Source organism: Miniopterus schreibersii (genome assembly GCF_964146895.1).
Source record: "Miniopterus schreibersii genome assembly, chromosome: 19".
NCBI lineage: Eukaryota > Metazoa > Chordata > Mammalia > Chiroptera > Miniopteridae > Miniopterus > Miniopterus schreibersii.
The window spans coordinates 24,590,831-24,605,564 of NC_138119.1; the positions used below are offsets into that span (position 1 = coordinate 24,590,831).

The 14,734-nt window shown below is 37.0% G+C and overlaps 1 protein-coding gene across 5 annotated transcripts in view; it reads right to left on the bottom strand.

Annotated features, from left to right (window-relative positions):
• CENPF (centromere protein F) overlaps window positions 1–14,734 on the bottom strand; it is a 50,070-nt gene that overhangs the window by 34,489 nt on the left and 847 nt on the right. For 3 of the 5 annotated variants that reach the window (XM_081120274.1, XM_081120270.1, XM_081120273.1), the window contains exons 2-7: window positions 13,000–13,202; window positions 12,057–12,253; window positions 8,556–8,677; window positions 7,566–7,657; window positions 5,629–5,917; window positions 4,275–4,477 (exon numbers count right to left, since the gene is read on the bottom strand). In XM_081120274.1, coding sequence (XP_080976400.1) covers window positions 4,275–4,477; window positions 5,629–5,917; window positions 7,566–7,657; window positions 8,556–8,677; window positions 12,057–12,253; window positions 13,000–13,161 — 1,065 coding nt within the window. In that variant the 5' untranslated portion in view covers window positions 13,162–13,202. Of the gene's footprint in view, window positions 1–4,274; window positions 4,478–5,628; window positions 5,918–7,565; window positions 7,658–8,555; window positions 8,678–12,056; window positions 12,254–12,999; window positions 13,221–13,607; window positions 13,754–14,734 lie in introns of those variants that run through there. The other 2 variants (XM_081120272.1, XM_081120271.1) reach the window with 2 other exon arrangements.

A 14,734-nucleotide genomic window follows, 5' to 3' on the forward strand; every position in this document is an offset into this window, starting at 1 on the left:
AGTCCTTGAAAATATGCAGCACATGACCCTGGCACTCAGTGCTCTGGGCCTGAGTTTTTCATCTGTAAAATGTGGGTGCTGAACTACAGGTTTGCTGCAAGTCCCAACACTTTGTTTCTACATGAGTTCAACAGCTTTGTACCCCTCACTGTTCATAAATACTTGGAAAAGAAGCATACTAGAAACAGTATATGTTCACTAAAGAACATGGTATTGATTTTGGTTAATTAGCTCCACTTTATTTAATACATAGTTCTAATAGTAGATCAGGGAAGAGCATAAACAATGCATAATTTGATTTAAGCAACATGTTCGACAAGGTCATATTGTCCTTAGAGGAAGACAGAGAAAGGCAGACTGAATTTTCAGTTAGGTGGATTACAGCTCATGGAAAAATGGAATCCAGAAAGCACTGAACAAACAAGTCTTAAGAACCTGGAGGGACGACTAATAGAAAGAAAGCCAGAGCTGTGTTCTCAGCACACAGCACTGTTCTCGTCAAATATTTTAATTCATGATCTGGTAAGAAAACACTTCGTCAGATGTGTAACATGGAACAAGGGTTCAGTGATCTTGTCACACCAAAACCAAGAGTACAAAATGTGAAAGGGTAAGTATAATTTTCATATGTAGGAAGGCCGAGGCTGGCAGAAATGCAGCTGAAAATGAGCTTAATCGACAACTCAATGTAACAAAAACTACTAATATTAATATAAGTTCACATGTGACAAGCACAATGCTAAAGCCTTTATGAAAACTACTTCAATAACTACAACAATCCTGACACAGGCCTTATTAACACCATTTTATTGATTAGGCAACTGAGGCACAGAAGTTAATTAAATAGCCCCAAAAGCAATAATTGAGATGTGGCAGAGCGAGAACTCAAACCCAAGTCTTTCTAACCTAAAAAAACAACTCAGACTGCACAAAGAGACTACATATAAGGATCCAGGCAGGCCATGGTCACACTGACCCTCCAGATTACCGTCACACATCTAACAATATTTATCAAGAATTTCTCTGTGCAAAGCACTGCACTAGAAGAATATCTAAAAATGAACCTGAACTACCACTTCCAGGAAGACAGAACAGATGTACATTTCCCTATTCTTCCCATCGAGAACAACTAAAAGACCTGGATATTATAGTAAAACAGACACAAGAAAGCTCTAAAAGGAGAGAAGGCTGACTGGGGACCCAAGGGGAAAACATGATGGTGCAGAGAGAAAATAACTGTCAACCCAGAGTCCTATACCCTGAGGCTGCATCTTCCAGGAATGAAGAGGAAACCAAGACATCCTCAGAGAAAGGAAAACAAAGACAATCCCTAAAAGACTGGTTAAGGGAAGTTCTCTAAGCAAAAAGGAAATCATGAAAGAAGGAAATCTGAAAGGAATCAGGAAAGAGGAGGAAGTGAAGCAACAATATTGGTATATTCCTTCTCTTCTTCAGCTTTCTTTAACAGTTGAAGCAAAAAGTATAACACTGATATGGTTCTAAACATATGTAGAGAAAACACAATTATAAGTGGGGAAAGATAAAAGGATGAAAAGAGAAGTAAATTTTCTGTAATTTATTAGAGTTGGTAAAGTGACAATACCAATAGACTGTGATAAATCATGTGTATATATAATGTAATATCTAGAAAATCACTATTAGGGCTCTACAAAAAAGTACATTAAAAAACGCTACAGATAAATAATAATGGAATTGCAAAAATGTTCAAGTAACCCACAGGAAAAAAGACAGCAATGAAAAATGAAAAGAAATAGAAAACACAAAATATGGTGGCAGACTTAAGCCCTGGCCTATCAATGATTCTACTGAATGCAAATAGTATAAATACACTACTTTAAAAACAGTAAAAGAGTGGATTAAAAAATATACCCAACTATATGCTGCCCACACAAAGCTCACTTCAAGAATAATAGTATAGAAGGATGATAGTAAAAAGTCAGAAAGAAATATACCATGCCAACATTAATGAAAAGCTGAAGTGGCTATATTACTATCAGATAAAGTGGACTTCAGAATACAGAAAATTACCAGACACACTGAGAGATGTTACATAATAACAGTCAATCCACCAAGAGGACATAGCAATCCTGAATGTATATGCACCAAACAACAAAGCTACAAAATATGTGAAGGGAAAACAGAAAGAGGAAAATCTCCAAACACTTGGAAACTAAACAAAATATTTCTAAATAATCCATGGGTCAAAGGGAAAAAAATTTTAAATACATTGAACTGAATAAAAATTAAACTACAATATATCCCAATTTGTAGAACACAGTTAAATCAGTACTGACAGGGAAACTTATAGCTTAAAAATCTACATTAGAAAAGAAGAAAAGTCTCAAATCAATAATCTAAGCTCCCCACCTCAACAACCTAGAAAAAGAGCAAATTAAACCCAAAGCAAGCAGAAGGAAGTAAAAGAGCAAAAAAATTAATGAAATTAAAACAGAAAAATAAAATCAATGAACCAAAAGGCTGATTTGTTGGAAAGATCAATAAAAGAGCAACAAAACTGACAAATCTCTGGCAAGACTGACAATGAGAAAAAAGACACAAGTATCAGAAACAGAGAATATCACTTAACATACAGACTTCAAAGAATAAAATACTACAAACAACTCTACATACATACATTTGACAATTTAGATGAAATGGACTATTTCCTCTAAAAACACAAACTATCCCAACTCATCCAATATGAAATAATTTTAATAGTCATATAACTATTTTTAAAATTGAATTTATAATCTTAAAACTCTCAAAAAAGGAATCTCCAGGTCTAGATGGTTTCATGGAGAATTCTACCAAATGTATTTTTAAAAACCCATGAATTCTACATAATCTCTTCAAAAAATAGAAAAAGAAATGCTTCCCAGTTCATTTTATGAAGCTAATATTAACTATGATACAAATATCAAAGACAGTACAAAAAAAGAAAATAGCTGACCAATATCCCCCATGAATATACACACAAAAATCTTTAACAAATTATTAGCAAATAAAATTCAGAAATATATAAAAAGAATTATGTACCATGCCAATTAGTGTTTATTCCAAAGATTAAAAGTTCATCCAAATATTTAAAAAGCAATCAATGTAATCAACCATATTAACAAGGCAACATTTCATAGAACTACATGTAAATCTACGATTACCTTAAAATAAAAAATGATTAATTTTTTGAAAGACAGATGAAAGGAACCTGCCCCAAGAAGCAAACTGGAGATATAGGTCTATATACTACAGTGGTTTTTACCTACTGCCTTAGAAATTTCTAGAGTTTATTAAAAGTAAATTCCTTAGGCCTAACAGGATTAAGTTTGCAAGGTTCTCTGTGATTCTGACAACAAGCCAAGTGTGGGAATCCCAGGGCTAAAACACAAACAAGGGGGGTACCAGGAGAAAAGACCTCACTGCATTAGGAGATGAGGGAAGGAGCTCACAGGATGAGGAACATGTCAATGGTATTCCAAGAGGAGAGTATGCCAAACAGAAAGACACTGGGCCCACATAAAGATTAGGTCCAGGAGACATCAAACAAGTACGGGTGGTCCTAGAAGATCATTCATTTTTCTCTACACTTGTCCCCATATACCATACTATCTGTGACGTCTACATCGTTGTTACATTCCCCAATAGGATGAAGCTCCACAAGGGCAATGATTTCTGTCTAACTCCATCCCCAGGTCTAGTACAGCGCCTGACATAGTAGGCAGTCTATAAATACTTGTCAAATAAGTCAGTGAATGAATGAATAATAGAAAAAAGAGAAGACTAGAGAGAGAGGTTGGAGCCAGAGCAACAACCCACTCCCACCAAAAAAAACAACCACCCTCAAATAACAGGCCTTAATTGGAGCATTAGGATTAAATGTATACTGAATCCCACGAGTAGATCAATTACATTCTATCATAATTCCTAAATGTCTTTCAAAGCTCCATTACTTTAAGTCTCTTATATGGGCCAGAAACTATGGCAGGTGCTGTGTATACATAATTATTCTTCACCTTCTGGGATATAAGAGATAAAGGACTCGTCAAGTCCCTGGGATGGGAAAATGGGCAGTCCAGAACTGACCCCTGATCTACACAACTCTAAAAGAACTTACCAGTTCAAGGACATCAATATTGCCTAGAATATATTAATAAGGTTCATTACATCATTTATTTTATAAATTTAAGTGTAAAGTACGATTCCCAAAGAACTGCATAGAGTGGAGGTTTTTCAGTAACTCGTGGAAAGTCAAGTACCTTGGCTGATGCTTGGTCATACTGTGCTGTCGTTCTCACTAGTTCATCCCTACTTTTATTCAAAGCTTTCTCTTTTTCATTTAATTCCATCTTTGCTTTCTCCAGTTGGAGCTGTAGTTCTTGCCATTTATTTACTTGGCCTTTCATTTCTTTTTCTTGTCCTTGCAGACGTAATTCCAACTCACCAATCTTGCTCCTTAGCTCTTAAATCACAAACAAAATCCACACTTCAATTAACATATACTTTTCACAAAAAATGTACAACTCAACTCAGAATATATCATTTATGTCACTCTGCTCTGAAATCTTTAGTGAGACAAATGTAAGTCAATTCACATTAAACACAGAAGCAACTTTAATTGGATTTAATTTCAATGTTTAGTTTTTATTGTTATTTATATTCAAATATCCTACAGAAAGCAGGAAAAACAAATTTTCTTGTTATCACAGAAACACTTGGTGAAGAAAATGCTTTTCTAAAATTGGGAGCATTATCTGATCAAGGCTGCAAAAAGTGCATCACTCATAACACCCTTATTTAAATTACCACTTGGTTTTACACACTGGCAGACTAGTATTTGTTTTGTGATCATATCAATGCAAGTCAGTGATAAGCAGTGAAAAATTCACCCTCCCATATCCTTGGGTAGCTTTACCTTCAGCAAAGATCAAGACAGTGTGAACCTCCTATACTGCCAAAATTAACAATAATTTTTTCTCATTTTACCCCCACATACACACAATATTGGTTCCAATGGCATTGGCAGTGTGACAGCTCTCACCAGTGAACACTGACGGTGATTTTCAATATATCATAGCATTGGAAATTATTGTAGTCTGCAGAGTGGATTCCAAAACACCACCTGGTACCCTTGGCTGTCAGCTGCAGCATGGTACAGCAGCCAAGGTTACAGGTTTGCTCCCATATGGACAAGCTGGCAGCCCAGAGCAAAGCTGTTCTGCAGACACATGCCACACCTCTGGCCCACACTGGCCAGAGCACAGGCCTGTTTCAAGGAGCACAAAAGGAGCCAGACGAGAAGTGTGGGGAGTGTCAACTGTAACCAATACACTGGTCTTACTTCTGGAAAGACAAGTCAAAGCCATTCATCCTACTTTTAAAGGCTTTGGCGTCCCAGCTTTTTAGTACAAATAAAGGTACGCTCCAAAATTGTGGTACCTTTACTCATTAATCACAAAGACAGTATTTAACATCACCCAACAGGTAAGCTCGCCACTGATGTGTCTAACAAAACACTAAGCACTTTAAGCACTTTCGAAGACTAAAAATGTCTGGAATCGCCTCTAAAATTATCTCAGGAAAATTTAAACTTGATTCAACTCAAAAAATTACCTTGATTCTGGGCTTTTAATTGATCCAGATGAGAATTGCTAGAATTATCACAGAAGCTGCTATTAGCATCTCTTTTCCCTACTTGTAAAGTTGATCTGCTCGGAGTCACTTCCTGTTCCCCAGAAAAGTGAGATGCAGAGAAATCTCTCCTAACCGGAGTTTGCAGAGCACTAGAAGAAAGACGGCTTGGGGTCTTGTCTTGTTGCCAGGAGAACACAGACGACGAGGCCTGGTGTCGGGCAATGTCCCTGTGATTCATGGTGTTTTGTGGAATAGCCGGGCTCACTTTCTGTTAAGAGAGAAACTCTTTAGAGCCCTGTAGAAATCATAATATTCAAATAGAACATAAAGCCGTGGCAAGAGGTCAGCATCTCCACTGGGTACCAAGAAAGAACATCCATCAAGTCAAGGGAACCATTGAGTCCTGATACCCAGTGAGATTTTCTAATGGTCAGACTTCAGCATTGAAGGGTTAACCAGTGCTACTGAGGCCCAATCTATTCCACATGGGCTCAGTTTTTACATTTCATCTACCTCCCTCAAATGCTCCATTAAACACATGAGTATTCACTGCAATTTTGAATTCTGAAATTTGATTTTTTTGCCTGTCCTTAGTCATACACTGCTTCCCCCCCCGCAATAGTAGCTTTGCACAAAGAGAACTAAAATCAATATTAACCTAAAGAACTCTTTCAAGAATCTCACTCTTCACTCTCCCAAAAATGTCCCAAAAAGGTATTTTATGTTATATAAAATACATCTATGGATTTTTCTAATGCTCTGAATTTTCTTCTTTCCGCCCCCACTCTGACAAATAAAGACATAGCTGTAAATGCTACACTTTCTTTTTTACAGCAAGTGCTTTTCTTGCCACAGGGAGAGGTTTAATGTTTATGGACACGCCCATTCCTCCACAGAATAACTCTGGGAACCAAGGTCAGGGGCAGAATTGGTCCCAATACCTGAACTGGATAATGAAGCATATGGTATTTCTAGGCCAAACCAGAGAATTATTGTTTAATTTTTATTCATCTTGATAAGTAATGCCGTTGTCACATATGAAAATCCTGGTGACTCCGAAACAAGGGTGAAAGACACAAATTAAAATTGTTAAATCCCTAATGCATACTTTTGACCCTCAATATTTAAGTTATCTGCATATAAATTTGGCATTCAACCTCAACTGTTTGAAAAACTGTGGCATCTTATCAAGTTCTTATGGTTAGCGGAAATACAGTACACTATTAAGTGCCAAAACAGACTTTTCTAAGCAAATAGTATCTTGTGAGCAAAAATGGTGAAGGAAAATTCTATAGGTACCAGTATTTTCAGAGTCAGTCCCTAAACTAGAAGCTGGGGTTTCTAAAACATAAATTTTGTTTAATATTTAAGCAAATCTCTTTATCGACCTCTCTCTGCTCATTTACACATATCAAAATGAAGTTTAAAACCCTTGTCAGCAACTTACTTAAAAGAATTGGGGAGATTATTAAAAATTCTCCTCTGAAATAAACATTTTGGAAATAAGGATCCTCAAACCCCACATCCCTGGCAGTAATCACCAGTCCTTCAGAAGAAGGAAATACGAAGCCATTTCCTCCAGGTGACAACACCAGTGTCAGGAATGACTCTGGTCCTACCCTTTCCAAAGATGTTTCTTATCATTAGCTCTTAATAGGGAAATAAATATATTACTAGTTTCCTGGAATCCAGCGAACACTTAATGTTTATGGATACAGTAATCTCCCCACTCTATTCACTCTTCACCTATTTTTAAATTAGGAAATATCACAACCAATGAGCCAGGAACTTTATTTTCTCGATGTAAGAGAAATGCACCAGCTCTCCATGAAGCAGATTTCTATAAACTTGTTCTAGCCTATAGCAAAATATTTCTTCAATTGCATACTCTCTTATAAGGCCCACAATTAACTTACTTTTGCCTGCAGAGCTTTCACCTCTGCCTCTAATCTTTTTCGTTCTTCGACCTCTTTATTATATTTTTCTTTTAGATCTTCATATTTGGAACCTAAACACAGACAAGGAGATAACAGTTTTACTTTGACCACTGTTTTCATGAAGGATTCACAGATCAATAATAATTGCAACAGGTAGTTGAGCAATGAGTATCTCAGTACACCAGAAAGAACACTTTAGTTAGGGTAACAGATACTGATTAAATTACTCAAACATCAAAATCCATGGAAACACAGGTGTTTTGAAAATTCTGAAACTTAATTCTTTTGAAACACACCATAGAAAAATAAAGTGAAAAGTGTAAGCCAGCCAACAAGTCTGCATACCTGACTGTGTTTCTTCAGAAATTTAGAAGCTGGCAAAAGTAAAGACATTGAAGTCTTAAGGTCCTTAAAAATGGCTACAAGAAATTTTAACGATGGGATGCATTATCATAAAAACAAGCTAATTTTTTAAAGCTTCATTATAATTACTGCTAAAACTTGGTGAAATTTCTACATTAGTAAAAAATAAAATAAAATCTTTAAGCCCTGGCCAGCGTGGCTCAGTTGGAGCGTTGTCCTAAACACTGAAAGGTGGCAGGTTTGATTTCCTTTCAGGGCACATACCGGAGCTGTGGATTCAATCCCTGGTGGGGGTGTACAGGAGACAACCAGCTGACGTTTCTCTCTCACATCAGTGTTTCTCTCTCTCTCCCTTCCTCTCTCTAAAATCAATAAAAAGCACATTCTCAAGTAAGGGGAAAAAAATTTTTTTTTTAAGTAAAAAGGCTTATTAACATAATGGCTCAATATAGTGGAACAGATAAACAAATGCATATGTCATAGCAAGTAGCTGCATTTTTTTAATGCCCAGATTAGAAAGTGAATTCAGTGTTGAATTAATTTATTTTTTTGCAGGGTTGAAATCTCAATAAGAGAACTATTTACAATGAAGGGAAAAATCCTTACCGCTATAATAATGGCTCGGTGTTAGTGGAGCTGCAAACATTTTTTGTGGTGTGTTGCATGGATTCAGAGAGACATCTGCAGACTGTGCAGCCTGTTGGCTTCTTTCAAGTTCAGATTTACACCTGTTAGAAAGGGACCCAAGAGGATGCCAAATCAAAGCAAAACCTGCGGAAGACCAACACCACACGTTCCCAGAGAGTAATGACCTTACAAAACCCGCCTCTAAGAATCCTTACCACCTCCTTTACCCAACAGACATTTAGTAAAAACTGGCTTATGTGACAGACATAAACTCAGTCTAGTTAGGGAAACAGAAACCAATAATTAAAATGTCATAAAAGCTATAATGAAGATCTATAATACCTACTATAGTACAAGGAAGAGTTGGGAGGCTGGGGATATACTCCAAGTAAATTTTATATTCTAAGCCAAAGAAAGACACAGGGATATAAAAGAACCCAGAATTTCAGAAACAGGAAAAATTGGTATCCCTGAAGCATGGGCTGACATCACAAAACTGGACAGCATAATTTATATTATCAAGTCGTGACAAAAGCATAGACTTGATATACGTACCATGTACTTTAAGACATTTTTTAAAAAGATATAAAAGTCAAGTTCACATAATGCAGAAACATATGGCTGAAAACAGTTGCAAAGAAATGGGGGGAGTAAGCTACATATTGTATGTATGTACAGAATACCCCTAGCACTTAAGTTCTGAGCAACTTTCAGAATCAAGCAACCTAAGTTAAAAGAGGATTCAGTTCTCGCAAGTCCCTAATGTCTCTGATCTTAGCTTAACAGAGAAATATAATGAACATCATCCTATCAGAACGGCTAATGACAATGCACCAGTCTCTTAGCCAGGGACGCATTCCTCAAAGCAGAGAGTGAAGAAAGTGTCTCAGAGCCCTAGCTCCCCCAGCCCCAGCTTCAATTTGAGAAGAAGCAATGTATGAGCTGAAAATTACTACTCAGCAAATCAGATCATCACATTGGAACTCACAGCAGGTAACAGTGCTATCCAATAGAAATGTTCCATTAACATGAAAAAAGTAGTAAGAAATGTGAATTTCACCTTAATATTTAACTTGATGTTTTCAAAATACTGTCATTTCAACTTGTAATCAATAAAATATTAATAAGATATTTTGTGTTATTTTACTAAATCTTCAGAACTTGGAGCACATCTCAATTTGCAGGAGCCACATTTCAAGTGCTCAAAAGCCACTTGTAGCCAGTGGCTACCATTTTGGACAATGGAGGTCTATCTACAGACTACCAAATGTGTCACAAGGTTAGTAATTCTAGAGATGAATTTTGAAGAACCTTGAAAAATAGGTGTTTCTTTTCCCTCTCAAATTCACATCTTACCCCCTTTTCCCTATCCTTTTATTTAAAAAAAAAAAAAAAGTTCATTTATTTTAAATATTAAATAAAAGTATATCCTGCTATTATTTTCATAAACCTTTGTTTCTCCTTTTCTTAAGGAGAAAAACACGAACCATCACCACACACAAAAAAAGCACAAAATTAAGCTGTTTTCTAAGTTTAACTACACAAGATTGCCGATATTCAAGTTTTTGATCAACATTTCAAATGGTTCAACCTAACTTTGTCAGGACTTTCCTGAAATGTAATCAGTGGCCACTGATGGAGAAAATAAGTTCCTGCCCTGCACTTGACGGTTACCAGTGAGAATTTAAAAACTATATTGAATAGTTTTGTGGTCTAGTTTTTATACTCAACAGTTTTTATACTATAGAAAACTATATTTTTAATAATTGTTATAGTCTAAAGTTTATATAGTTTATAAACTTTTAAAACATCTATATCCACATCACAGAAAAGAATATTTCTAAACTAAATGTGCTATGATGATGATGACAACTAATAACAATTGGTAATAATGATAATAATAATGCTAACATTTAAAAGTTGCTATGTGTCAAGTAAGTACCCTGTGCACTGCATATCTACCAAACTATTGCTACCAAATGGCACTTAGCAATGAAATATAGAATTGTATACAAAAGTATCTGGTCCTAAGTGTTAAAATACAAACATTTCTATGTAAATTATTAAAACCAGTATTTCTAAAACTAGCAGCCAAAATGTGCTTTCCAAAGAAATAATTACTCCAGTATACTGAGGTCAGCCTCCTACTTCCCTAACACCTGCTTTTCAAAACAAATGCCTATCTTTCATTCAACAAATATTTGAAGACCTACAACCGCCATTTGCTAAAGCTACAGTAATAAACAAAACTGACAAGATCCCCATTCGCATGGAGTTTGGGATAACAGGTGAGAAACAAGAAAACAAAAAACTCAACAAGCTCAAAGTTTATCATTCTAACATGCACCTTAAAGATAGGCACTTTCCTACATGGACAGAAAAGAAAATTTAAAAAAAGGTTTCTGAGACTAAAAAAACATCAACTAAATGCAATTTGGGATCCTGGAACAGAAAAAAAGGCATTACTGGAAAAACCATTCAAATTCTAATAAAGTCTGTAGTTAACAGTATTGAGTCAATGTTTATTTCTAGTTTTGTCATTGCACTTTGGTTATATAAGATGTTAACAAGTGTTTCTGTAACTTCAAAATAATTTTGTTTTTAATTTCTGGGTATGCATTTGCAGACTCAACAATGGAACAATTTCCTAAAGTACTTTTTGCTTTTAGCTTTTATCACACCTCGTTACTTTGGCAAAATTCCACTATCAGAACAAGAAGATTCCAATATTCATACACTAGCAGTGTTTAGGTCCCACTAAATTTATTTTGATAATGCCTCGAGTTGTTTGGAGCATTTTTTGAATGGAAAAGTAGTAATAAGCACCTTTTTTTATTGCATAAATCTGACAATGAAATTGGCAAAATGACTAAGTAAGAGTCTGATCCCTCTCAGACGATCTCAGTAGGAACCTCTTTCCTGACTTTGCTTCCCTCCACCGCTTTCCAGCTCCAATTCCACGGCATTTAACCACTCTCTTCCCAATATCCTCAATCATTCCAGGTCTTCCATCCCATTGTCCTAGCCAAAAACAATCCTAAATCAATCCTCCTGTTCACCTTCACAGCATTTACATCCCAAATACTAAAGAAAAAAAAAGAAAGAAATCATACAACTCTATAGATGGGTCCTACTATAAATTCCTGGTCTCCAAACTCCTGGGCCCAACAGTTCTCCTCAGCACAGTTTTGGTACTATTTATTATTGTATCACACAGTAACAGAGTGTCTGGCATATGAAGCTTAATAAAGATATGCTGAATGAATAAATGAAGGGAGCAACCATTTAACGAATTTATATTATACCGAGCTATGCAATGACAGGACTGAAGTATATGAGAATCAATTTTCCTTAGATTATGGTTTTTCCCACTGGAAAAAATACATTGCAATGTATAATTATTACATCATTCGAGGAAAAGAGAAATGCATCTGATGAATACACACAGACATCCATGTAAATACCATTCAAAAAAATTACCTTTTAAGTTCCTGTTCCAGTTTTTCTATCTGTTTCTTGCTTGAACTCAATTGTCCCTCTTGGAAATTCACTTGTGACTCCTTGACTTGAAGTTCGTGGGAAATCTTCTGCTTGGCCTTCTCCAGATTTTCACATATTTCCATCAAGCTTTGATTCTCCCTTTTCAGGTTTGTGCCCTCCGTCTTTTCATTCTCAACCTAACAGGGATTGTTCAAAAGAAAAGGGTCTCTTACTTAGTGAGCTTACCGAGCATGATTTGTAAATCTGAGCTTAGCACTGACGACTAATTTCCTGAGACAGGGCTGTAATAATCCGATGGCAATGCTTGATGAATGCAGATATTTAAATGGCCTCCCTTTAAAGCCTCTAGAGAGAAAAGTTCTACAAGGTCATGCATTACATCACCTTTGGTCAGGGCTACACGTACCATATCCATCCTAGAAAGAGAGGCTTTATAGTATGCTTTCAAGAATCAAAACACCAAAAATAAGCCCTCCAAATCTCCCTTAGCGATTCATTTTCAAGCTTGGCTGCTAAAGCCAGTTATTGTAAGAAACTGGAATATTCTCCCATTGGCAAAAGCATTTTAGAAGCACTAACTGTATCACCACTGTGTTGGTTAGTGAAGAGGTAAGAAAGAAGTGCTGGTCCTGAATAGAGAAGGTTTGGGAATATCACGTTGAAAAGCTCACCCTCAAAGGGTGGTAGCCATTTGGACCACCAAGTGTTCTATACTGGGCCCCTAAATATAAGCAGGTAAGCAGAAACTAGGACAGAGGATGGAGAAAACGAGGTTACTAAAATTAAAATGACTCAAAAAAGGAGAGGGGTCACTACCACCTAAAATAGCAAAATCATTTTTCTCTAAATGGAACAGACCAAGATGATGCAACTCATCCAAAGAACGAGGGTACAGCCGTAAACAGCAGCATTTCAGGGGTACCTTCTGTTTTTGCTTCTGCAGTGCAGCCTCCAGAGTTTCCAGCTGAAACTGCCTTTGCTGCCTTTCTTTCTTTAGCTTATCCAGCTGTCCTTCGAGCTCCTGAATTTTCTGAAGAGCCCTTGTGGGCAGCCCTTCTTTCCATTCTTCCAAAGCCCAGCTCATTTTGCTCCCCTTTCTTTGTTATTTAAACATCTGTAAAGAAACTGAAAAGAATAACCAGACTGTTAGTCTTACTACAGAGTAAAAGGAACAGTCAAATCTCAGAGACTAATGAGTCTACAGAACCACCTCTAAAAAATCAAGTTTGGAAACTCCCCATTTCAAAAGATAACAAAGCGAAACATCTGCCTTCCCCACCCTCTGACAGGTGACTACCAATAACTCCAACTGCGAAGTACATATTATGCTTGTTCGGCGTCCCCTTGCTTTCTGTCTTTATGTCTCCTTTTTGACACAGGTGCCCCCTCACCTTCAATTTGTTGAATTAATGCATGAATGGCAAAGCTATTACTACATATTAGTACTAGAATCACTGCAAAATGCAGTGAAGTCATGCTCTAGATGGACCTTGACCAGGAAACAGTGACCTTGGGCATGCATCATTTAACGGCTCTGGGCCTTGGTTTTCTCCTTTGCAAATGGCGATAATGGTGGCAATTTCCTAAAGCCAGGAACACGTTCTCACGTCTGTGTATCTGCCTATGGTACCAAGAGGGACCTCCTTCTAGGCCACATCTTAGGACTTTTAAATCAGCTGGGGGACAGGGAGAAAAAGCATAAAATTGTTCTTTATTCATTAACCTTTAGCACTTAAGTGAAAGACAAAAACATTCATTTTCCAGTTATTTTGATAACAGAGTGAGGATTTTTCTTACTAAATGAAGTCCAAAGCCATTTTAGTGTTTTATTTCAATCGACTTTATCAACGAAACTTTTTATCAGCGTAACTAACAAATAGCTGATGAAAGTACTAAGAGTGATAAAAAAGATTCTCAATTTAAGAGAGAGAAGCAAAGGGCTGGGAAACCACCGAGATATCAAGCTCTGCAAAGCTGTGTTTTCTCTGCCTGTTTCATACTTTTGCTTCCAGATGTCAGTTCTCTGAACACAGCATCTTAAACTCTACTCCCATTTGCCCCAAAAACTCCTGAAGGGAGTCTCAAGCCACTCCACCAACAAAGGACAACTTAGGGTCCCAATAGGCTGCTCTGTCCCTTCCAATCTAGCTTGCTCATTCTGGGATGCGGGTAGGTACGCTAGAGGCACACACTGTAACTGACTGCCCTCAACAATTCTGCCAGCCCCTGAAATCCTTACATCCAGACGCCATGGGTAACAAAATATAAATAGGAGCAATTTAGAAAGATGACAGAGATGAGGTTATGAAATACTCGAGGAAGGGTGGCCAGCTCAATGCTTTTCTATTTCAAAATCTAAGATACAGCTATAAAGAAGTGGTTAAAGCAACTCCCAGACCCAAGTTCATTTTGATGACAGCAGACTTCGGCTAAGGCACCAAGAATCTGTATGGAGCCATCGGGGAAAAAGAACCAAAAAATATATAAACCTCCAAAGAAAGATGTAAGGGGACAAAGGATGGGCGGAGAGGCGGGGGCGTGGTGAGGAAAGACCCTGGAAGTCACGGTTCCTGCAAAGAGGACTTGCAGGACTACGGTCCTTTGCAGAACATGCTCTTTCTGTCTCAGGTAAGTGGGGGACCCTCTTCATGCCCGAA